At 34.5% G+C, this 24,158-nt stretch overlaps 2 protein-coding genes and 1 pseudogene across 3 annotated transcripts; all 3 read right to left on the bottom strand.

Annotated features, from left to right (window-relative positions):
• Window positions 1-1,725: 1,725 nt before the first annotated feature.
• Window positions 1,726-11,786, bottom strand: LOC132169365 (putative leucine-rich repeat receptor-like serine/threonine-protein kinase At3g14840). Its single transcript, XM_088512302.1, has 24 exons — window positions 11,620-11,786; window positions 11,252-11,429; window positions 9,837-9,908; window positions 9,672-9,740; window positions 9,522-9,590; window positions 9,366-9,437; window positions 9,184-9,255; window positions 8,998-9,069; window positions 8,835-8,906; window positions 8,632-8,703; window positions 8,471-8,542; window positions 7,404-7,472; window positions 6,785-6,850; window positions 6,034-6,099; window positions 5,888-5,923; window positions 5,740-5,780; window positions 5,169-5,548; window positions 4,897-5,092; window positions 4,377-4,517; window positions 4,161-4,279; window positions 3,811-4,021; window positions 3,460-3,697; window positions 2,468-2,603; window positions 1,726-2,300 (listed from the first exon to the last, which is right to left on the bottom strand). Exons 1-24 carry the CDS (start codon window positions 11,741-11,743, stop codon window positions 1,947-1,949), a joined length of 2,997 nt encoding a protein of 998 aa, XP_088368428.1. The 5' UTR covers window positions 11,744-11,786; the 3' UTR covers window positions 1,726-1,946.
• A 3,246-nt stretch (window positions 11,787-15,032) lies between these two features.
• On the bottom strand, window positions 15,033-19,864 carry LOC148588060 (putative LRR receptor-like serine/threonine-protein kinase At1g53430; annotated as a pseudogene). Its single transcript, XR_015911596.1, has 7 exons — window positions 19,612-19,864; window positions 18,763-18,894; window positions 17,330-17,448; window positions 16,956-17,166; window positions 16,629-16,866; window positions 15,897-16,047; window positions 15,033-15,686 (listed from the first exon to the last, which is right to left on the bottom strand). The product of XR_015911596.1 is annotated as a putative LRR receptor-like serine/threonine-protein kinase At1g53430 (transcript).
• A 2,169-nt stretch (window positions 19,865-22,033) lies between these two features.
• Window positions 22,034-23,901, bottom strand: LOC148588059 (uncharacterized). Its single transcript, XM_088513968.1, has 8 exons — window positions 23,813-23,901; window positions 23,610-23,681; window positions 23,281-23,352; window positions 23,115-23,186; window positions 22,946-23,017; window positions 22,464-22,532; window positions 22,234-22,293; window positions 22,034-22,163 (listed from the first exon to the last, which is right to left on the bottom strand). Exons 1-8 carry the CDS (start codon window positions 23,899-23,901, stop codon window positions 22,142-22,144), a joined length of 528 nt encoding a protein of 175 aa, XP_088370094.1. The 3' UTR covers window positions 22,034-22,141.
• Between the last annotated feature and the right edge of the window lie 257 nt (window positions 23,902-24,158).

Below are 24,158 nucleotides of genomic sequence, written 5' to 3'. Positions count from 1 at the left end.
AGTCCTTTTGTCTGTTTCGATCAACGTTGACTTCCCTAAGCTGTTGGTGAACTAGGAATATCTTTCTTTTTGTTTATTATTATTATTATTATTTATTTATTGTATATCTAACTTAGATTACATCTATATTCCTCTTCTCAAAGTATTAATAGCATACCGACAGAGGAGACTGCAGAGGGAGGGATGCCAGAGCAACAAAATAATAATAAATAAATAAATAATAATCACAAAAAATTATTTTTATTATTATTATTATTAATCTTGGTTGACCTTTACTCTAACGAAGATTACTGGAGGATTGGTTTTGGAGTTGCTTCACTGACAAGCTTTTCTATTTACTTTTGAATGAAGTCTCTTTTCTTGAAAGATAAAAACAAATGTTATTTCTTGGGAGTGGCTCGTTTTTTAGTAATGTTAGAAGTCTCTTTTATGTCACTTTAAAAATTATGTGACTTTTTAAAATTACAATTAATTTTATAATTGATTATTATTAAATTTTGATGAAATTATGATTTTTGAAGTCATTTTATTTTTGAAATTCTACATTTTGGGCCACCCATAATATGTAACCATTTTTTGCTAACAAAAAATTATAAACTTCATTTACCTTTTATATCATATTAATCAATTTCTTTCTCATTTTTCGTCTTAAAACTCTTTACCAAATATACTATATTTGGGTTGACCTAGGAGTGAGAAGGCTTGGCTTTCGGGCGCAAATGACATTCTTTATAAGTATGTTGCTTTGATTTGAGGCTGTTTTATAGGATCCTTTGATTATGAATAGGAAGAGTTTGAAGCTCGAAAGTCTAGGTTTTCTCAAGGGAAATCGACAATGAACCGATCTTTGTCTAGCTCCCCATCTGCTTCTTCTTCTTCGGATTAAAATCTCCAATAATTTAAATTGGTGTTTACCTCAAAAACACTTTTTTTGTATGTAAGTTTCCAAGAAAATTTAGCAAAAATTTCAAGAAAAGCTATGTCTTGATAGGATCTGGCTTGCTAATCCATGCCTACTCCATAAGCCAATTTGCACAGGCAGCCAAAGATTGCCCCCAAAGGGCAGGGGGCATAACATCACTATTTCATGAGTAAAATAGTTACATTAAAATAGGACAACCCACGCAACAACGGAAATTTACTTTTTATTTTTTTTTATTTTTTATTTTTATTTTTTTATACTTTTGAGAAGCATACAAAGGATAGCTTCTTAAACTAAAAAACAAAGGAGTCTCCAAGAGGTAATTTAATTGGCTGGGGACCAAGTCTTGTGAAGCGGAGGTCACTAGTTCGAATCCTCCCTCTTGTGTGGACATGTCCAAAAAAAAAAAAAAAAAAAAAAAAACCAACAAAAGTGACAACGCCTTCCTTGGAACATTTGGGAATCAGTCAAATAAATAATCCGGCCTATCAAAAGAATTGATACCACCAAAAAAGACAATTAAAGTAGGCAAAGTTTTGTCAACGAAACAAACTACGGACCAACAGGTGACGGGAAGGGGCATGACCATCTTAAAACCCTTCAACCCTACCCAAATTCCCAAAGCAGGGGACACAAATAAGAGTATGACCCTCGAAGTACCCTTCGACCCTATCCAATTTCCTGTGGGGTTAAATATGACTTTCAATGCGACAACCAACATGCTGGTTGAACATTATAATGCCCAACTATATTAAACTTTGCTGGAAACCTTAGTTTGCTCTAACATGTTCCAAGATAACTCATGCAGGAGGGTAAAACCATGGGAACATATCAAATGATTAATCATGTATAGGGAGAATTTCTAATAATTAATGTATCCTCAACTTCATGTTACAACATTTTTTCCCAAGAATGTTAACCAAACATAAATATTTTCACACTAGAGGATTCAATATACCTTTTTATCATTAAGCAAGAACTTTTCATCGCCATAAGGGCGATGTTATGGTGATTTTACGTAGAGTTAAGATCGACTTGATAATGTAGCAGAAGAGCCAATCCATGTGGCGTCTGACGATTGAATGAGACTTTGAGTGTCACTTGAGCTTTGTCCCAAGATCTGATCAAATTGGTCTCTTAAAGCCTTAAATCTCAACTCATCACCATAAATACTTGTATCCATGATCAACTCATGAACAACAGTTTGGCCATCAAGCATGCTCACAACTGCAGACATTGTGGGTCGACGTGCTGGCGATGGATTAGTACATAATAGAGCTACTTTAAGGATTCTTACTGCCTCTTCTTTACTGAAGTTAGACCCTAAGTTTGGATCCACCAACTCCATCAAGTTCCCTTTTTGTTGTAAAACAAGGGCCTATATAAGAATGGAGAAGAAAATAAAAAAGGAAACAAACTAGCATTAGAATGGAAGGAAAATACAATGACAAAGCCAAATAGAGCAATCATTAAATGATTGACAAGGGCTCATAATTACGCTTTTAATTTGTTGTATGAAAAACAATTGATGAAGACGTATCTTACCCAATCTAGGAGGCACACAAAATCTTCATTAGGTCGGAATTTCATGTTGTTCTTCCCAGCAACAATTCCAAAACTATATACATCTGCTTTATATGTTAAATACCCCCATAATGCATATTCTGGTGCCATGTAGCCTCTGCACAAAAAGATCATTCTATTAGTAAGGGTTCCTGGGTAGGAGGCTACGAGCTTCACTATAAAACAACTCCATAACCAAATAATTTTAGGTACTAGATTTCCCATCTTAATAATTATTGGCATCTTGGCAAGTAATCAGTGCCATTAATAAAGCTTGCTTTATCTCCTACAAGTTTGTTGCACTTGAAAGAGTGAAAGTTCAACTAAGAACAAAAATAAGAGTTCATATTCTTAACTACTGCAGGCATCGAAAACTGCACTTAATATCTGTGACTGATATTTGCCCTTGCAAATTGTTAGTTGAAGTCATGCACAATTAGCCATACAGGAAACCTGAACGTATAAATATAAATACAATTTTCTGTATATTGCTTACTCCTTGTATAAGGAGGAGAGTAACATTTAGAGGTAGAATCCATCAATTGAAGTTAAAAAGTATTGAATAAACAGTTTTCTAATCCTTTTGTTGCATTCTTGAGTTTATTTATTTATTTTTTATGAGAAGTCTGTGTCGTTACTCAATTTCATATAAGCTTGAGGTAAACTAAGTATGTAGATCATACCTAAGTGTATCATGCTTAGAAAATAGTTTGTGACGCAGGGATACTAATAAATGTGCAATTAGGTTGCAAATGCAGATGGCTAACATAAACAACCTACAGCAATACTAAAGCCAACAGTTTTTCCATGGTACTTTAGATGCTCGAACTCGTTTATGGAGACTTCAATTTCAACCTTATTCTGATTTACTATTGGGGAAAAAACTTGACTTTAAAGACATTATGATGCATATTTTGTACAAAAAGAGCAGAAGAAAAAATTTATATTAAAGGAAAGAGATAAAGGTAGCTCACATAGTTCCTGCAACTCGGGTGCTAATGTGGGTGTTCTCCTCTTCGTCGAGCTTGGCCAACCCAAAATCAGAAATTTTAGGGTTAAGGTCCCTATCCAGTAGTACATTGGTAGTTTTGATGTCCCTATGAACAATTTTCAGTGGTGATTCCTCATGCAAGAAAGTTAGACCCCTTGCTATGCCAACACATATTTTATGCCTTGTAGGCCAGTCCAATTTCACTCTGCCACCCTCTGGTTCTGCAATTGGTGCATATAGCTCAATCAATGATATTGAACATTTTAGTTCAACCTATATGATTCATGGCTTTCAATTCCTATTCTTCATGCCAAGGATAAAACACAAAGCTTACCAAACAAAACATGTGCAAGGCTATTGTTTTCCATGTATTCATACACCAACAATAATTGATTTCGTTCAATACAACATCCGTACAGCTTAACAACATTTGGATGTTGTAAACCAGAAATCATTCCTATTTCATTCACGAACTCTCGATTTCCTTGCTTTGATTTAGAAGAAAGTTGCTTAACGGCAATTATGGTACCATCTAATAACGTGCCCTGCATTGAAAGTATGCATTATTAGTTATGTATAAACTATATCCGAAAATGTAACGAACCAGTAAAAGTTGTGAAAGAGAGAATATATATATAATGCTTTCACACAAAGATAGAAGACAATGATGGAATAGTAGATTACCTTGTATACAGCTCCAAAGCCACCTTCCCCAAGCTTGTTTGCAGCATCAAAATTGTTTGTGGCAACTTTAATTTGTCTGAAGGTAAAAAAACCAGTTTGCAGATCTAATCCTTTCAGCTCTGCAAAAGGAACGAGGTTAACATGTTGGACTGCATCTTAAAACATTACAAGACTGCTTGGGTGTTCTGACTACTTAATACGTCTGAACTAAATTACCTTGTTCCCTTGATGTCCTCCCTCCTAAATAGCCTTTCCACCGAAGAATTCCTAAAATCATGAAAACAAGGCTTGACACAAAAACTGCAGTTCCAACCCCAATGAATATTTTCTTTTTTCTGTCATTGGGAGGCTTGAAATCTGCAGAAAAAGGTAGCAAACAACAGTGATTATAGGACTGCATTTTTTTTTTCTTGTCTGTAGTAGCATAACATCTAGTGTAAGAGACAATACATCTCGATGGTTCAAGACATGGATTAACTAATAAAGAAAAACAAAAGAAAAGTATAACACAAAAATCTGGACAAGTCTTCCACCTGGCTGCACATTAACTTTCTTTCAAGTATTTTATTTTGCATCCGCTCTATAGTAAACATCTTTTATTTTGTCAATCTACTCCCAGAGCAGAAGACATGGAATATTGAGAAATTCAACACTTAGCATGAAAGAGAGAGTGGCATAGACTAGAAATGTCTCACGATGTTAAAGGAACACAGAAAGTACAACCTATGTTACTCACCAGAGTCTATGGTGATTGCTGATATAAGAGGACCATATGTTCCTCTCTTTGGGATATCTTGTGTCCCTTTACTGGCCCAATAAAAGCGAACCTCCAAAGTTTTATTCTGAACAATTGCTGTAAAATTCCTAATGACTGCTTTGTCAACTCCTTGTGCTTTCTTTTCAATATTAAAATCCTTCAACACCAATTCATTCTGTAACGAAGTAATTCAGTTAAATTATCTTCTATAAAATACAGAGAAGAAAAACAATCTGATTTTCTACCTGTACCTGTATATAAACATCAAACATCCGTCTTCCGACACTGGAAAAAGATCTATTGTTTCGGAGTATTATCTCAGCAAAATGAAGTTTCACAGTATAGTTTCCATTTGCCAAGCAGCGCGCATAATATGTTAGAGAATGGGGAGAGAGACGTGCATTCATGTATAATAGGTAGTCGTTCATTTCGAGCCTGGATACATTTTCTGCTATGTAGTCTTTTGAGGTACCGGCAGCATCCCAGAAAAATCCAGTGCTACTAAAGCCCCAAGTATCATCTTTCATGCGAACAAATTTTGCTTTACCTCCTGGGTCTAAATCTTCTTCATACTTGATGTCTCCAATTGTGGTTGCCCTTCCACCACAATTTATATGCAATGAGTACTGATCTGGATAGTATCATTACAAGGTAATTAGATGCAACCAAACATGATTGAAGAGATATTCAATTATGTTTGATAGTTTAATCTTGTTGTTATGCACCCTGAAAGATTAACCAATTTCTTCTTCTTCTTCTTCTTCTTCTTTTGATAAAAAAAATTGAAGAAATATAAATTATGTATTAGTTCAATAGATGTACCTTTTGAACATGTATTATTCTTCAGACACTCTGTAATTATTCTAGATTAAAATGTAGCACAAAGAAGATGAGTTAGGATAACAAAATTGAAATATATATATATATAAAGGCTCCTTTTTCTTAGAAGTTTAACAAAAGAGATGCTTACGAGTTGTCCGATCCAGAAAAGCTTCTGAACAAATTTCTGTTGAATTACAAACAAGTTAGTTCCACAGATAAAGATTACAGGTAGATGAAGAAATCAAAGTTGTAATGCTCAAGTAGGTTTCTATTAAGGGGGGGAAAAATTCTTACAGGTTGTCTGGACAAGTATTTGGTGCAGAGCTCGTGGAAAAATTGTTATAAGATATGTCTATTTGGCTGCACAAAAGCATAATTTCTTTTAGTCTTTCTAATCCCACCCCATAGAAAAATGTATTGAACCAACCATATTGATACATTTGATGTTCATATTTAAGTTGATCTAATTTAGATTGATTTTTTAACAAAAAGAGTTTCATAACTCAGAGAACTCTATACAAAGTTAGTACCTTACTAACCACCCATCGACACAAGATCTTTAGGCTTACCATAATTAGCTAAACAATGAAACAATACAGTAAAATACCATCTTTATGGATGTTCTGAGAAAGGCCAGCCTTATATTAGGAGTAGTCTAAAACAACATTGTGATCTAATTACAATATTACAACATTTGTAACACTTCACACTGGATTTGTAAAAGCTAAACAAACACTAGTATGGGGTTAACTTGCAAGCTATAAAAACAAACATCAAACAATGGAATGAAAAATTGAAGCTCTTTCTAGGTGACAACACATGGAGGAAGATGGAAGCAAAATGCTAGAATGTTCCCCACACCTGATAACCAGTGAGGTCATCTGATGAAGCACTGGCCACACAGTAGGATTTCATGTGTACGTATCTAGATATATAAATGTTAACAACTTAATGAATATGCTTCTGCAGTCTAAAATAAGTGTAATACATAAATGAATGGAAATCTCATGCAAAAATGATGTAGAAATTAGGATAGAAAACTAACTAGCGGCTATCTCTGCTCTTGATCCATTCTGGAATAGGCCCACTGATCAAGTTGCCCGTCAGATATCTATCCAGTTATCAACAAAAATCACATTGCCGTTAGAAATGTTCAGATTGTTACTATTTGAAACGTTCATACAGAAAAAAATATTTAAATTCTAAGCTTCCATGAGCTGATTCCATATGTATGAAGCCTTCAGACATGACTTGTTATCATAGTAGTCCATTCCAAGTGGATCGACGAGGGTTAAAACTTTTGCCTCCTCTCTTTGTTAAGCTACAATCCTAAAGGTGATGATTGTGTGAATATGTGCTACTTGCATTCTAGTGATTCTGGTTTCAAATTATTTAGTATCTAAACTTGCTGCTGCACTAAATTTTCTTATAGAAAACTTATATTGAATTGCAGTCCTTGCATGGCAAAATAAGTTAAAAGAATTGTGTACCAAAAGCTTAAGCTATTAGCTAGGGTCATCTATGCAAAAACTGAAAAACAAAAGAGGACAAAAAACCTTTGAATTGTTTTTGGGAGTAAATCAATGTCAAGCTTAACACAAACTAACGAGGCCCCTAGGCATCAGGCTGTAAGTTAGCCTTCCTCAAGAATTTAGATTTCTTACATGGTGTCCAATTTTGTTAGAACTTCGAAATCTGGAATTTTTCCTTCCAATCTGTTGAAGCTGAGATCTCTGCAAAAGAAAGAAAAACAGAGGTCTAAGAACAAAAAATTATAAATAAGTTTTCGACTGAACATGGTAGAGACAAGAGATATGTGTGTTTCCCAGATGAGAGTGTTTTGTGGGGAAATTTATGTTAAATCATCAATTGTCCCAAAATGTTTAAGATAATAGAAAGAAGTAAATTTAATTAGTTAATCAATACTTTAACACTCCTGGTGTAAATTTATTTTATTTTCTACTAATAATCCAATGAGTACCTAGTGTGTATCTGATGAATACATAGCTGCACAGAATAACCCAACTGAGAATCACACAAATGGTATTTCTAGATATGGTGGCTGAAGAAATGGGCTTAAGCAGCTAGAATTTGTCTCATGAAACACACTCTGAAACAAATATCTATGTGTAAGATATACCTAAATGACTAGTCTCAACCTTGATTCTTTTTGAATGACCTTGATTCATCTCATTATCATGGTATTATGAATATTAGACATCCAAATATTGACTTATTTCTCATATGACCTCTCCCATTGTTAAGTTACTTGCCTTTCCTAAATAAAATTCTAGATCTACTTGTCACTTTTATGTATTGTGTGGTTTATGTACTAAAACTCTCAGTTATCAAGCAAACTTTTGAAAATGCAACAGGCTTTCATGTCATACCAAACTAATGAGATGTGCAGGAGTTCCAAACCAATGCAATTTCATTATCTTACTAATCTATATGTATACTTGGCTAACATTCTGTCTTGGCATTGAAAGTCACATTCATTATAAAGCAGATACCATCCTATCTCTTGAATTGCTAACACCTAATACTACATTCTATTCTGTCAAGCTAACATTAAAAGGTCTCCAACTTCTATGAATGCCAAATATTAGCAAATTGCAAGAAGCTCCAATGGAAGGATAAGTCCATACATTTCAATGTAAATATTATTATACAAGTCATAATCTCCATGTACTGCACTGAAAAGTAGAGAAATAATAGACAGAAGAATTACAATCTACTTAGCTTTGCCATTTCTGAGATATATGGAGGGATTGGTCCAGAGATATTACAACTCCTCAACATCCTGAACCATAAACAAACTTCATGTAAGTGTTGCTACAAGAGGTGCATTATTCCAATTGCAGAGCATTTTACAACATAAAAATGCCTTACACTCTTTCCAGGCTTCTCATGTTTTGTAATGGCGGAAAAGATGAACCCTCTCCTAGTAAGCCACTAATCCTTCTGCATAGAATTGCATCATCAATCAAGAACTGTTATCGCCTTCAGCAACACATTTTATTAGTTTAAAAATCACATGAATGTATCATAGAGATTATGCACTCGAAAATGTTAAATTAGAAAGCAAAACTCACAGCTCGGTCAAATTACTCAAGACAGAAATGCTAGTAGGAATAGGCCCCTCAAAACCACTAGCTTGGATCTCTCTGTTAAGAACACAATTCCAATGGATTCAAATTACACCTGAAAATTTCAGGTAGAAGAGATTTACATAGCATTGAAGTAAAAATCACATACAATTCCTGAAGTTGTTTCCAGCTTCGAAAGAAGTCAGGCATTCTTCCACTGAAGTTGTTACTGCTAATCCTGCTGCATATGGGCCAAATGGAAACAACATTGAGTGAAATAAAAAGATGAAAATTTTTCAAGAAAAAATCTAAAGTTATTGCTAATAAAGCAAAGGAAAAGGTTATGACCACTTACAGCTCTTGTAATTTGGTTAGATTAGTGAGAGTGGCAGGCAACTCTCCCGTGAGATTGTTAGCATTCAGAATGCTGCAGTCACCAGATGAAAACTTAAGGCCGGTTCGACTAATTCTAATGTTAAATTATTACTAAAATCATTGAGAATTTAGAAATGTTATTTGGAAGAAAGAAACACCAACAGTCTCTCCAAGTCCACCAAGTTCCCAAGCTCAGGGGGAACAGGTCCAGAAAACAGGTTGCTCTCTATGGTCCTGAAATACAGTCCTTCAAGATTACAAAAGGGCTAAACCAAATGAAACTTTGTGATCATTTTAATATAGAGATCTAAAGCATACAGAGATTTAAGAGTGGTAATCTTTCCCAAGTAGTCAATAGGCCCTGATAAGCTGTTTGCACTGATGGACCTGCACTTGATACATTCCATTAGGTCAGTAGTTAGATTTTACAGGTTAACCTTGGACACAAAAGTTTAGTGAATCATTTACAGATTTTCCAACTTTGTAGAAGCCCATTCCTGTGGTATTGTACCACTAAGGTAGTTCCTATTGACATCACTATCAGCAAGAGAAAAATTTGATGTTAGTATAGAAGCTTATAACCTAAACTTTTGGTAATAAGATGAAAGATAAATAATTGGAAGCTCTTCTTACATTGTCTTGAGGTAGGTTAGTTTCACCAATGATGGTGGAAGCACACCATCAAGATTCTGCCCTTTGAGAAATCTGCATGTCAAAAAAAAAAAAAAGATGATAGATTACAAATTTTGTAGATAAAAGGTAGTACCCTACTCAGGAAATATGGAAAATATTAATAATAAATGTTTGTAATAAAATTTTAAATGATAAAATTTGAGATAATTAGGGGAGTTAAGGGGATTTGCCTAATTTAATTAGAAATAAACTAAGGGGGAAAGAAGAAAAATTAATGATTTTTGAGGTAGTTATGTAAATTATGAAAATTTAAGGGTTTTCACCCCCTCCCCCAGCGACCCTTCTTCTTCTTCTTCAATCAACAAAAGCCCCCTCCCCTTTAAAGCATTCATGTCTGGCTCACTAAATATTTAGCTAAATAACACTTTATTTTATTTTAACTATCAATTTTTTAAAAATACTTACATCTAGCTCAACATTTTAGTTAGCCACTTTCGTTATTCTATTTAAAATATCATTTCTTTATCTATTTTTACTATTTCCAAGGAGGAGAGAAAATCATATTATTTTTTAATTAATTTAACTTATGAATTGTTGAGCTACATTGTTTACCAAATTTGTTGAGCACAGGTGTAGGCCTGGGGCTCAAGATATAGTGATGGGACAGATGTAAGTCTGTCTGCTTGGGTCGCTATTGGTCTTGACTTTTCTTGGCTATTGCTGGTGTGACAAGGTGACGAGCTAGAAATTTGGTAGGCAAGGGGGGTTGGTGGCAACCTTCTCATAGTTCGAGGGGCGACTCGAGACACTTCTGGCGACTCAAGACCCTCCTCCTATGCGAGTTGGGTGGCGACCATTCATGAGTGGCTCACGGGTGGGTCAAAGGTGACCAGTGAGATACTTCATGGGCCCTTGGGCTTTGTTTTGTGTAAATAAGGACCTTTTCATCATGCCGACCCGAGGGGCCGGTGGTTCGGTAATGGGCCTTTGGAGGGATTTCTCTTGTCCCAACAAGTTGGAAAGACAGATGTGATTATGTGACTATAAACAATGTATTGTGGTTTGTGTTCCGGTGACTTATTTCCGCCACAATATTGTAAGGTAATAGTAGTAGCACCGTGTGGATAATGCAAATTATTGTATTTATATTGGCGGGGTGTGTACATAAAAAGTTCAAATCAATGCTCTAGATTAAATAGGATCCCTTAACCACAATAAAGTTAGAGGTGTAGTCCATTACACAGCTAAGAGCTATGAATAACAGAAGAGAGACCCAAGAGCTATGGAGCCAACTATTTTTCATTAGGAGCAATTGGTAAAGTACTCATAAACTAATTGCTTCTTGCCATTAACCATCATAAATAAGAAACTTCAATAAGAATAAAGTTGGCATTATGTGAGTGGAGGGAGCTTACATGTTAACCACGTGGCATACACCATCAGGGGAGGAGCAATTGCAGTTGACAGTACTGTTGTACAATGGCCTCTCATCATCTGAATGTGGTGTTATCCAGCTTGAGTCATTGCATGGATTTACACTGAAATTCCAGTCTTTCCTCCCCAGTTGTGCAGCAATTTCTCGAAGGGCTTCCACTGCACATATCAAACACATCAAACAGTTATTTGCTTTGTTCCAAGACCCAGATATTAGCTGTAGCTGATGGTAGTTTTCTGTCTGCTTTGTTGCTGCTGTAAACTTCCATAAGTAGAAATTTCAATCTAGAGATGATGAGCAACATAAAAAAAGAAAAACCCATATGCAATATTACAGAAAAGGAAGCACCTTCATCATCCGGAAGAAGCCCTGCTTGTGCTTTGACTACTCTGCTTTCTCCCATGCACATGGTGAGCACTAAAACCATGACAAAACTAAAGGTGGTCTTTGGAATACAAGGCTGGCTTGCCATCTTCTAGCTCCTCCACCGATCAACAAGTTAATTGGTTTGCTTCCAAACTTGCATGGAGATGATGCAGATAAGAATTCTCCTTTGAGAGCCTTTGGTTGGTATGTAGCAGCATCCGTTGACTATTATATGTTGGACTATTTTGATATGAAGGCTCGTTAATCGAAAATTGACAGCCAGAATTGTGAAATGAACACCCGTCACGTATGGAAAGAACCATCTTTCAACATTGGTCAGAAACGTGATTCATTAAATGTCATCTCATCAACAGATAACCTTTTAGTTCAAGTGTTCAACGATGGGGATTGGCCTTTGGATTTGTATTCCCGCCTCTTTGACTTGAGATAAGTCTTTGATTCACGCCATTGCAGTTAGGTAGTGTTTGGCAAATCCTTTCAACTTTTTGTTATTGTTCACCATTCTTTTTTTTCAAAAAAATAAATATCAAAATATTCTCATTTTTTCACTTTTTATATGACATCATTCATTCTTTATGTCAACTTATTTATTTTTTTTATTGCTATTTAAATAAAAAAATAATTACAAAATAAAACTTTTTTACTTTTTAATAAAAAAATTTCAAAAACTTTATACCATCACACAAAACCTTAGGACTGTGTTTGGCAATGGAATGGAAAATGTGAGTGGAATGGTACTGTAGCAGATTTGATTGATATGAGAGAAAAAAATAAGAATGTTTTGTATAAAAAAGTAAAAAAATTTGTTTTGTAGTTATTTTTTTTATTTGGATAGTAATAAAAGGTGATTAATGTGTTGTAAAAAGTAAAAATATTAAAGTTAATTTTGAAAAAAGATTTTTTTTTTATTTTTGGGTCCGATCTGGCCCACCTTTGCCAAACACAGCCTAGTTTTATAGCAACTTCAAATTTTGGAAAAACAGAGTCTGGTCAGATTTCCATGCAAGCCAAGCAAAATAGTTTCCCATATTGACATCAAGTCATGTGAGCCAGTGAGCCGCCATTCCATGTCGCTTTTCTGTGTAGTTTTTGAAAAAAAAAAAAAAAAAAAAAAAGGAAAAAAGAAAAAGAAAAGGACTTTAAAAGAATTTATGGGTGATAAGAGCATGTTTGGGTTACGTTTGAAAAATGGAGTTTTAAGTTAAAAAAATGCTTTTTGCTTTTGAAGTATTTGCCAAATGTATATTTTGATCATTTTTAGACTTTTTAGACCCTTACAAGTGCTTTTAATTTTTTTTACCAAATAAATTTTTTTTTTAACAGATATTTTGAGTGTTAAACGTACTTTTAAACTGCTCAAACGCACACCAAACAAACCCTAAGTCACACATTAATTATTTACTAAGAGATATTATACTTTAAGAAAAAATTTATAGAGTTCTAATTACAACTTAATTAATACTTTTAGAAAGATAAGTAGATGTGACGGGTGTCTTGGTGGGACTCTGCACTTTGTGTGACCGCCGTCTTGAACAACTTTGTACTTTGTGTGACATGACATCTAGAGGTAAAGCATTTTCTTGTCTTTGTTTTGCTTTCTTAGACCTTTTAGCTGTGTTTGGCAAAGGATCGGATTAAACTCAAAAATTTTAAAATTTTTTTTTTTAAATTAATCTAAATATTTTTATTTTTACATTATATCAATCACTTTTTATTATTATTCAAATAAAAAAATTATTACAAAATAAATTTTATTATCTTTTTATACAAAAATATTTTTATATTTTTATTTTATATTAATTAAATCTGTTACAATATTGTTCAACCTTTTATTCATTCCATTGTCAAACACTATAGAAGGAGTCGCTAGAAAGTTAATTAATGCTTTTAAAAAGATAAGTAGATGTGACCGACGCCTTGGGGAGTAAAGTTGAACAATTTTGTACTTTGTGTGACATGACATCTCGATTTCATTGACGAAGATAATGCAGGGTCGATTTCATTGACAGATGTAAAGCACTTTCCTCTATGATATTTTTCCGAGTGTCGGCCTCCAGGAGACAATAGAAAGTAAAGTACACAAACAAACAGCTCATTTGCGTCCAACAATTGCCAACTAAAAGAGGGATACGTGCGTGGACCAATTATCTACTGGGCACAACCTTTATCTCTCATATATTTTTGTTCTTTGAATGACAAAAAAGTGAAAATCAAACTAAGAAGAAAAAAAAAAAAAGTGTCTATAATTGTCTAACGGATAGGACAAAAAGTCTCTACAACTTTTAGAATAGGTTAAAATCCTATTGGGAGGCAACTTATGTTCTTCTTTTTATGATACTTCTATTATGAATATATTAAAGTTTAAGCACAAAGATATACTTGGTTAGGTCATAGATTAAGCTCTAAGACTGTATTAAACTTTTATTTCTTTGAGTAATATTTACAATATAACATGATTCTATTTATAGGAGAATTATGTTGAATGCAAATAGACTTCTACTTTAGTTAGGTTAGTTTGGTGATAATCTTTAACTATTCACCAGTAAATACAGTGATAGTCTTCAAGTATGAGTTTTTGGTAGCCTCCATTAAATACCTAACCAACATCTATTCTTATAAAAGGGGCATAAATCCGGCTAGAAAAACAAAAAGAGACACTACCGAAGAGAGTGTCACACCAATTAAGATCTCCAATAATTACTTCAATTCGGGTAGGCAATCGTGAGAGAGTACTTATAGGGGCTAGTAGGTGCTTGATCGAGTTATGTTTAGGTAGGTGGGCCCTCTCACAATTGCCTATCCAGAATACTAGCAATTTGGAGCAGATAATTGCTAAGAATCTCAATCCGTGCAATCCGGCTACACGACATAGAGAGACAAAATTTTGAGCCACCTAATACACAAAAAAAATGAGAAATTTGTGAGCAACCACACCAAGAGAGCAAGAGAAAGTTTCTTCTTTTGTGAAGAGTGCAAGGCTCTGAATGTATTGGGTTTGAGTGATTTTTTTATGACTATTATTTTGTACTTTATGTTTTAATAGTGAAATTTATTTTGTTAAGATGAACCACATAAATTTTGATGTTTTGTATGATTAACTTATTTTATTTTGTTATTTTCTACTGCTTGATTCAGAATGTTGCGTCACCAGTTACATACAATTTTGTCTATTAAAATAACCATAGTAACTTAATAGATTTTATACAACATTTTATTTATTGTGTATTTTCAAATGTTACTCAAATGACCTCCTAAATATAAATGGGGATTATAGAAATAGTAGATACAGTTACCTATTTTAATGTATACATCTAATCTGATTAAATTAATGTAATGCATCATAGAATTGAATTCATAATTCTTGGAATTCTCATGTTATTTTTTCTTCTTCTAAATAGAAAATGTGAAAACCAAACTAAGAAAAAAAGTGTCCATTGTCTAATGGATGAGACAATGAAAGACATCATACGAATCCAAACTATGTTGTAGATTTACTTGTAGCTGGAACTAGTCAAGCTCTGTTTCACTCTACCATTATCCTTTATGTTCTACTTTAATGGTAGTTCTAGGCATATAAATAAATTGTCAAGAAGAAGAGAATGAAAGACATCATACCAAATACAAATGATATTGGAGACATCATATTACTGAGAATCAAGATTAACTTGATAGAGATCTTGGGCAGATGTAGAAGAAGATCCGACCCAAATCATATCTGATGAATTCATAAGGCTTTCTGCTGCACTTGTGATCGTTGGTTTTGAATGGAGCTGTTCAAACTGGTCTCTCAAGGCACTAAACCCCAATTCATCGCCATATATACTCGGATCCAAGGTGACTTCATCAACAATGGTTTGGTCTTCGAGCATGCTTACCACTGAAGACATGGTGGGTCTAAGTGCTGGCGATGGATTAGTGCATAAGAGAGCTACTTTGATCATTCTAATAGCCTCTTCCTTATTTAACTTGGAACCCAACTTTGCATCAACCAGCTCCATTAGATTACCTTCTTTTTGTAGAACAAGCGCCTGCAATAAGCATAAAAGAGAATGAAAATGAGAAGTAGCCAATCAACATATGAGAACAAAGCAGCCACATACACAGAAAAAGAAAGGGTAAATGCCTTCCCCTCACCCCCTTCAAGAAAAAGAAAAAAGAAAAAAAAAGGACAAAGAAGCAATCAGGCCTCCCAACATTATTTATAGTTGAGTGTATTAAAAGAAAGATATCAATCTTACCCATTCTAAAAGGCATGCGTATTTCTCATTTGGTCAATAATTCATGTTGTTTTTTCCAGCGACAATTTCCAATGCAACTACTCCAAAACTATAAACATCTGCTTTATTGGTTAAGTAACCCCATAATGCATATTCTGGTGCCATGTATCCTCTACAAATAAAAATCATATTATGACTTAGATCACTAGTATGAATGCTCGAGAAAAAAAAAGGCCAATAGTATGAAGCTCTGATCTTTCATATTCAACAAAGTCCAACATCAAGAGAAACTTGGGTACCAGAAATACATCATGTAATTATGCAATCAAAGAACATGATTTAGGAGTCAGAGCGTTTGTGTTAATAGTCTAATAGACAGATTGTTTTTTTTTTTTTTTTCCTTTTTTGCTTTCTTGTATCTAGCAATTTTATTTTTATGAGGAAATTAAGCTGATTTTTTGATACATCAAGGATTGAGGCATATGATAGTTATAGCAGGTTAATAATACATATTTCATGTTTAGGCAAGTTTGCCAGGCATGAATACTGGTAGATATATAATTCATGTAGCTATGAATTTTCCTGTATAAGCATGGTTGAGTTGCAAATGTAAGCAGCAAACAAGTAGAAATTGTACCAAATACTTAATCCAGGATGTCAATAGTACTTGATCCTTGGGAGGCCAAAAGAAAAGGAAGAATAGAATTACAGAAAGACTCCACATTGAAGGAAATAGGGAAAAAGGTAGCTTACGTTGTTCCTGCAACTCGGGTGTTGATGTGGGTGTTTTCCTCATCATCAAGCTTGGCCAAACCAAAGTCAGAAATCTTTGGGTTAAGATCCCTATCCAGTAGCACATTGGTAGTTTTGATGTCTCTATGAACAATTTTTAGTGTTGATTCCTCATGTAAGAAAGCTAGACCTCTTGCTATGCCAAGACATATTTTCTGCCTCATAGGCCAGTCCAGTTTTAAGCGGTATTCCTCTGAACCTGCATATTTTGTAGATGGTCCAATTGGGAATTCATCAACTTATGCTTCAAGTCAAAATAAAATACTAAAATAAAAACATTATGCTTACCAAACAAAGCACATGCTAGGCTATTGTTTTCCATGTATTCATATACCAAAAATAGTTGATTCCCTTCAATACAACATCCATAAAGTCTAACAAGATTTGGGTGCTGTAAACCAGATATCATGCCGATTTCATTCACAAATTCACGGTTTCCTTGATTTGAGTTTGAAGAAAGTTGCTTAACGGCAATTATAGTACCATCTAACAATATTCCCTGCATTTAAAATACATACTTTCAAGTATTCACATAAGACTTTCCTATAATTTATGTTACCAATATGAAAGAAAACAAATAAGAACATGCATGCAAAATATTCACAAAAATAGGAGATAAAATAAAAAGAGAGAGAAAGAAAGGAATATGAAATCTAGGATACCTTGTAGACGGATCCGAAACCACCTTCCCCAATCTTATTTGCAGCATCAAAGTTGTTAGTGGCAGCCCCGATCTGTTTGAAGGTAAAGAAACCAGTTTGCAGATCCAATGTTTTCAATTCTGTCAAAAGAACGAGCCTAAGATGTTTGACAGAATCTTAGAAAAAAATTAGACTACTTAATTTTGTATTTGAGTGCCTCTAGATTAATTAGATGATGTTTTAGAGAACCATACCAAGAAATGCAACTAAAAGACACCAACTCCAATTATTACGAAAAAGCTCAATCTTATACAACTGTGTGGATATGTGAAAACAAATCAACTCAAAGTCAATTACCCATTTCCTCTCCCACACTTGAAATGGACTGATTCTAAGATATATTATGCTCAAGTAGTGAGCTTTAACTATCTAATCATTGCTCTCATAAACAGCACCATCAATTAAAATTTAAAAATAAGCAATGAACTAAAATTTACATAGTAAACTGGTGAGCTCATTTACGAAGATAGTTGAAAATGCAACACTCTAATTTCACGTACTGTTAGGTTTCATGTTGGCAAATTCAATGTCAAAACTTGTTATGTTGTAAGTCTAGGTTTGAGGTTGAAGTTGGTCTTCAAAAGATATCAAAAACTTGGTTCAAAGTGAAGGAAAAAATAGCTTGTTTGCAACCTCGATTGAGTGGCATTTGAATGAGATCATTTTGTCCAAGGCAGCTTGTTCTTAGAGAGTGAATATCTTCCTATGCTTTGATTTTGAAATCTCTCTATTCCATTAAACCACACAGATCAAAAACTTTAGCCACTAGAGGTCTTGGTTGTAGAGGAAATGTTATAGAAGAAAGGCAAGAGTTCTAGAGCTACTTCGATAAAAGACGAACGAGTCATTTGTTGGGTACAGGTCAAATTTTAACTACAAGGGTTTTGTAAGTATAAACTTATTGTAATTTTTCTACTATAGTGGATAAGTTTCCTGAGGTTAGCAGCCTCAAGAGTGGTTTTACTTTTGAATAATTTTTCAAAAGGCTTCCACTTCGTCATAAAATTTTTTGTGTCTTATTTCTTTACTCCTTAGTTTAATTTTGGTGATTGTTATTGTGGTTTGGATATTTTTGTTGGTTGTGATCATCTCCAAACACCTATTCACCCCCTCTAGTTGTTATTTGGGGTCATTGGGTGTTTTTCAAAAAGTATTATAACGACTGGTTCATATTCTAGGCAATCATGTAGCTGCTTTTCATGGTTCTAGTTTGGATCGCTAATTCCTCATCTAGGCATAAAGCAAAAAAAAAAGAAAAGAAAAAAGTCTATTAGAAGTCTGCAATAGAGTATTGAGTCCTTCAAACACAATACATGAAATGACTACTCATATAGTTGCAGAAATTGAATTTTTTTTAATCCTTTCTACATCAAGATTTGCATAGTACCTATTACCTTTTTCTCTTGATATCTTGCCTCCCGAACTGCCTTTCCGTTGAAGAACGCCCAAAATCATAAAAATAACACATACTGCGAAAACTACGGCTCCAATTGCAATGACTTTCTTCCAATTGCTAGCTCTGAAATCTATATGAAAAAGAAAAATTTGCAAGAAGATTAATCTTAAGATTGCATTCTGATATTTGTGTTGTATATAAAGGCACAAATTTATGTGATCAATCCGAAACACGATATGATAGGAATGTACAAAGATGCTACGGAAAAGAAGAAGGGAAAGGCAGCATCTGGATTGTTCTTCCACTAATTATACAACAGCTTCCGCTATATCTGCTATTCAATCTATTATTCACCAATCTGCTCTAGGTTTTAAAAAAAGAAAGAGGAAACTAAACTTATCCTGCAAACTGGCACCCCACTTGCAATCATCCCACCAAATTTAAATAGTGATAATTGAACCCCTTAAATGAGGCACTTTCACTTTGCCCCCTCCATCAGAATTTTCTGTTAACTTGGATAGAAAATACATCACATGACCCACACGACTTAAGATGTCCATTATACGTGCCTTCTTCAAAATGTTGTTCAAATTAACAGTCATGTGTGGGCAAAGTGAATGTGCCTCATAATTTAAGGGGGTCGATTTTCACTTTTAAAAGTTTAGTGGTGTGGTTGTAAATGAGGTGTCAGTTCGATGAGGTTAAGTATAGTTTCCCAAAAAATAGTTGATAATAAAAGATCATGAAGTGCAGGTAAGTCTCTGTGTGTGTGTGTGTGAGAGAGAGAGAGACATACTAACATGTCAACTGGAAAAAGAATGAATAAAGAACCAACTACATTACTTACTAGAATTCACAGAGATGGCAGATATGAGAGGACCATATGTTCTTTTTTCTAGAGCAGCTGTTGTCCCTTTCCCAGCCCATTGAAATCGAATCTCTAGACTTTTATTAGTAACTGAAACTGCTGTAATGTTCTTAATGACTGCTATGTCAACCCCTTCTGCTTCTTTTTCAATATCAAAATCCTTTAGCTTTAGTTCCCCCTGCAACATATTAAGCAATTGAATCAAATCATCTTCAAAAAACATGGAATGCATAACTTATATGATTTAGTACCTGAATATAAACATCAAATATCCGTCTTCCAAGACCTATACGAAGATTTATTGGCTCTCAATACAATCTCCGCAAAGTGAAGTTGCACATTATATTTTCCATTTGCTAAGCACCACACATAATATGTGAGAGAAAGGGGAGACACACGTGCATTCATGTTGTTAGAAGAGTTAGGGTTCGAGTCATTAGGGTTTTGGGGGTATTTTAGTCTCTATGGTATTTCCCTAATCCTATATAATAGGATGCTTGTATTAGGTTAACATAAGTTGAATAATATAATAGCCTCCGCCTTTTGTGTCTAAACCGTTCATACAAACTATAACATGGTATCAGAGCTTGTTTCGATTCTTGGGTAGTTTAGTTTTCTTCTTGGTGGCAGCACTGCCCGTGTGGGTTTTGTTCTTGTTTTATGGTAACCAGAACTCCTTCCGGTGAGAAAAAAAAAAATATATTTTGTTTGTTTTTGATGTTCTGTGATGCTGGCCGGATGGTTCTGCGGTGGTTTTCTGTCTTGTCTGAAGTGGCTGGAGGGTTCTGTGGTGGCCGGAAAAGTTGCAGCGGCCATCGGGAAAAAAAAAATATTCCAACGATTTGATGCTTTTGGTGTTGAAACGTTACTGTGTGGCCCTCTATTGATTCTGTAGTTGCTGTTTTTGAAGTGGCCGGAGTGTTCTGTCTTCTCCGGCAAGTTCCGGCGAGCTCCGGCAATACTCCGGCAATGGTCCGGCGAGCCTCCAGTGACTGTTTCTGTTCTGTTTTTCAGTGTTTTTCTTCTGTTTTTAGGTATTGCCAGCCTGTTCTGTGTGTTTCCGGCCAGTTTTGAAGCCCCGACGAAGTTCCGGCGTATGTCCAGCGAAGCTCCGGCAAAGTTTTTTGTTTTTCCAATATCTGTTTTTCGGCGAATCTTGTTGGTTAATCATGTGAAAATTTGTTGTTTGTTTGTTGTTTGTGATTAATGTATCCGACCGGCCTTGGATTCTCCGGCGAGAACCGATCAAGTGATCGATGCATCCGACCGGCCTTGGTGTTTTTCGGCGAGAACCAATCCCAAGATCGATGTATCCGACCAGCCTTGGATTCTCCGGCGAGAACCGATCAAGTGATCGTTGCATCCGACCGGCCTTGGTGTTTTTCGGCGAGAACCGATCAAATGGTTGTTCAAGTTACCAACGAGTTTTCGACCGGCGTTGAAGTTTTATTTAATTAACTTGTGTGGTCCAAGCAGTTCCAGCTTGAGGGGGAGTGTTAGAATATGTTTTCTAGTTGTTTTTCGTTTGCTTGTATATTCCAAGCTGGATTCATATGATGTATATGCTCCAGCTTGAGGGGGAGTGTTAGAAGAGTTAGGGTTTGAGTCATTAGGGTTTTGGGGGTATTTTAGTCTCTATGGTATTTCCCTAATCCTATATAATAGGATGCTTGTATTAGGTTAACATAAGTTGAATAATATAATAGCCTCCGCCTTTTGTGTCTAAACCGTTCATACAAACTATAACACATGTAAAATTCATAGTCATCCATTTTAAGAACAGATACGTTATTTGTTATGTAATTTTGGTCATTTTTTTTAGCATTTTGGAAGTGTCCAGTGCTACTAAATCCCCATTTATCTCCTGCTTCATAAAATTTTGATGGACCTCCAGGGTCTATATCCCGTTCATAAATTATGGGTCCAATAGTTGTATTGCTTCCACCGCAATTAATATGCAATGAATTGTAATCTACACAAAACAACAGCATGTTAATGGTATTCTGATACAAACTAACATAATGGAACAAAAATAATGTTACATGTTTTATTAAAATTTATAATTTGAATATTAAATGGGCTTTGTTTCCCATTTGAAATTATCGAAAAGAAGGTCCAACAAAATTGAAGTATCAAATCATAATTAGATTCAAAGAGATGTGTAAATTTATATTACCTTCTGAACATTGGTTGTCGTCTGGGCACTCACCAAGTGTTCTTGATTAGTGTAGGGAAAGAAAGAAGAGTATGGAAATAAATTGACATTTAAAAGTAAAATAAATCAGAAGCTTACGAGTTTTCCCGTCCATGAAAGCTTTTAAAAACAAATTCCTGAAGAAATGACAAACAAGTTTTTCCAAAGATTAGAGGGTAAAAGAGAGCTAAATGTTCAAAGCTAAAGTAAAAGAAAAGAATATTCTTACAGAATTGTTCCCGTGCAAGTATATGTGAGGCTTCGAGTGAGATTATTGTAAGAAAGATCTATGTTCCTACAAACAAACACATTCCTCTAATGTAATTTCCCCTGCAGCCTAAAGAAAATACAGAAGTGAAAATAAACCTCTTGGAAAATTTTGAAAAATTTTAGTACAAAAATCATACTGATTACTGTTCCTGATCCAGTTTGGAATGTCCCCAGTAAGCAAGTTGCTTGTTAGATACCTATTTAGTAAGCAACATAATCACATTTTGGTCAAACTCTTACTTTATATCATTAGACTACTCTTATGGTTCAACAACTAAGCTGCACAATACATAGAATCACAAAATCTGAAAGGTCTCCTATGCATTGCAATGTACGTTAGTTTCTCTCATAAGTATTCATAGCTTACATGTTCGTCAGATTTTTTAGACCTTCGAATTCTGGAATTTCCTTTTCCAATCTGTTGAAACTGAGATCCCTGCAAGTATAGAGCAAAATGGATGTCATGGGAGGAAGTTGTTTAATAACAACTAAACTGTATATAATAAACAAGATAAAAATGGCCACTACCATTAGAATGTGGTCATATATATAAACTACAGGCATAAGTTATTCATAAAGAACACCTTGATTTAAGATTTTAATTTCTTAACAAGACAAGATGTAGCATTGAATTTCAAGGGAGTTCCCTATTTTATGCCTAATCACAAGAGGATAAAATATATTTTTCCCTACATTTTAAAACTTTGATACCTAAATATATACATATGCAACAAAAAAGAAGAAGGAAAACTCATATTTAATTATGTGTCTATGAATGTGTTGACAGTATAATAATCTCATAATAATGATAACCACAAAGATATATTCCCCTGAGCAGAACACATTTACAGTTTTCCAAGATGTGTCATATTTGGTATATATGCAGGGATTTCTCCAGAGATGTTACAGCTGCTCAATTTTCTGCAAAACAAACTCGGTTTGTATTATCACAATTTCTGAACAGTTCATTTCAATTATTCTAATTCCATTGCATTTTATGATCAAAATAATTACTCACAATTCCTTCATGTTTCTCATGTTCATTAAAGGCGGAAAGTCTGAACCTTCTCCATGCAGGTCGCTGATCCTTCTGCATAGAATTGCACAATTAAGGAATTATTGCAAATACGAATTTATAGTGATAACAAAACTCAAGAAATATGAACTTTGAAAGCTTAACTCACAGTTCAGTTAAATCTTTCAAGACAGATATGCTAGAAGGGATTGGCCCATTGAGACCGCTACCTTGGATCTCTCTGTCAATAACAATACATCCTAAAACTTTTACATGAAGGAGATTTAGAATGGATAACAGGAACACAGACTTACAATTTCTCAAGTTACTTCCAACTTTGGAAAAAATCTGGTAACTTTCCTGTGAAGTTGTTACTGCTAATCCTACTGCACATGGCCGAAAATGAAGGAAATAAAATTACACGAACATTGAGGATTTTTCAAGTAGCAATCTAATGTTATCATAAGTACGGTAGTGTAAAATTTTATAAACACTTACAATTCTCTTAATTTGTTTAGGCGGGTGAGAGTCACAGGCAACTCTCCTGTTAGATTGTTAGCACTAAGAATCCTGCAGTCAGAAAAAGTAAAGTTCATAGCAATTCAAATGTAAAGCGATTAAGTAAATCATTGAGAATTTAGAAATGACTAACACAACTGTGATATGACAAGTCAAACAAAAGAGGAGAAAGAAATACTGACAAAGTCTCCAAGTTAACCAAATTTCCAAGCTCAGGTGGAACAGTTCCAGAAAACAGATTGTTCTCTATGCTCCTGAGAATATAACGCATTAAAAATTAAAGCAAGCCCAGGCCAAGCAAAACTATGACATGATTTTACAGTGTAAATGATTTGTGTGAAAGAAAGGCATAATAAGAGCATACAAATATTCAAGAGTGGTTATTGTTAGAATATGTTTTCTAGTTGTTTTTCGTTTGCTTGTATATTCCAAGCTGGATTCATATGATGTATATGCTCCAGCTTGAGGGGGAGTGTTAGAAGAATTAGGGTTTGAGTCATTAGGGTTTTGGGGGTATTTTAGTCTCTA

Source organism: Corylus avellana, chromosome 1, assembly GCF_965113065.1.
Source record: "Corylus avellana chromosome 1, dhCorAvel1.hap1.2, whole genome shotgun sequence".
NCBI lineage: Eukaryota > Viridiplantae > Streptophyta > Magnoliopsida > Fagales > Betulaceae > Corylus > Corylus avellana.
This window is presented reverse-complemented; position numbering and strand designations above follow the sequence as displayed.

What these genes read in the sequence shown, in the direction of transcription:
- LOC132169365 (XM_088512302.1), bottom strand. Translation starts at nt 11,743, where the DNA reads ATGGCAAGCCAGCCTTGTATTCCAAAGACCACCTTTAGTTTTGTCATG. An exon ending in TTGGTGGACTTGGAGAGACT is followed by an intron (nt 9,256 to 9,365) that starts GTTGGTGTTTCT and finishes TGGTGACTGCAG; the next exon opens with CATTCTGAATGCTAACAATC. An exon ending in CTAACCAAATTACAAGAGCT is followed by an intron (nt 9,070 to 9,183) that starts GTAAGTGGTCAT and finishes GCCCATATGCAG; the next exon opens with CAGGATTAGCAGTAACAACT.
- LOC148588059 (XM_088513968.1), bottom strand. Translation starts at nt 23,901, where the DNA reads ATGCGTTATATTCTCAGGAGCATAGAGAACAATCTGTTTTCTGGAACT. An exon ending in ATGAGAAACATGAAGGAATT is followed by an intron (nt 23,018 to 23,114) that starts GTGAGTAATTAT and finishes TTTGTTTTGCAG; the next exon opens with AAAATTGAGCAGCTGTAACA. An exon ending in CTAAAAAATCTGACGAACAT is followed by an intron (nt 22,294 to 22,463) that starts GTAAGCTATGAA and finishes CTTACTAAATAG; the next exon opens with GTATCTAACAAGCAACTTGC.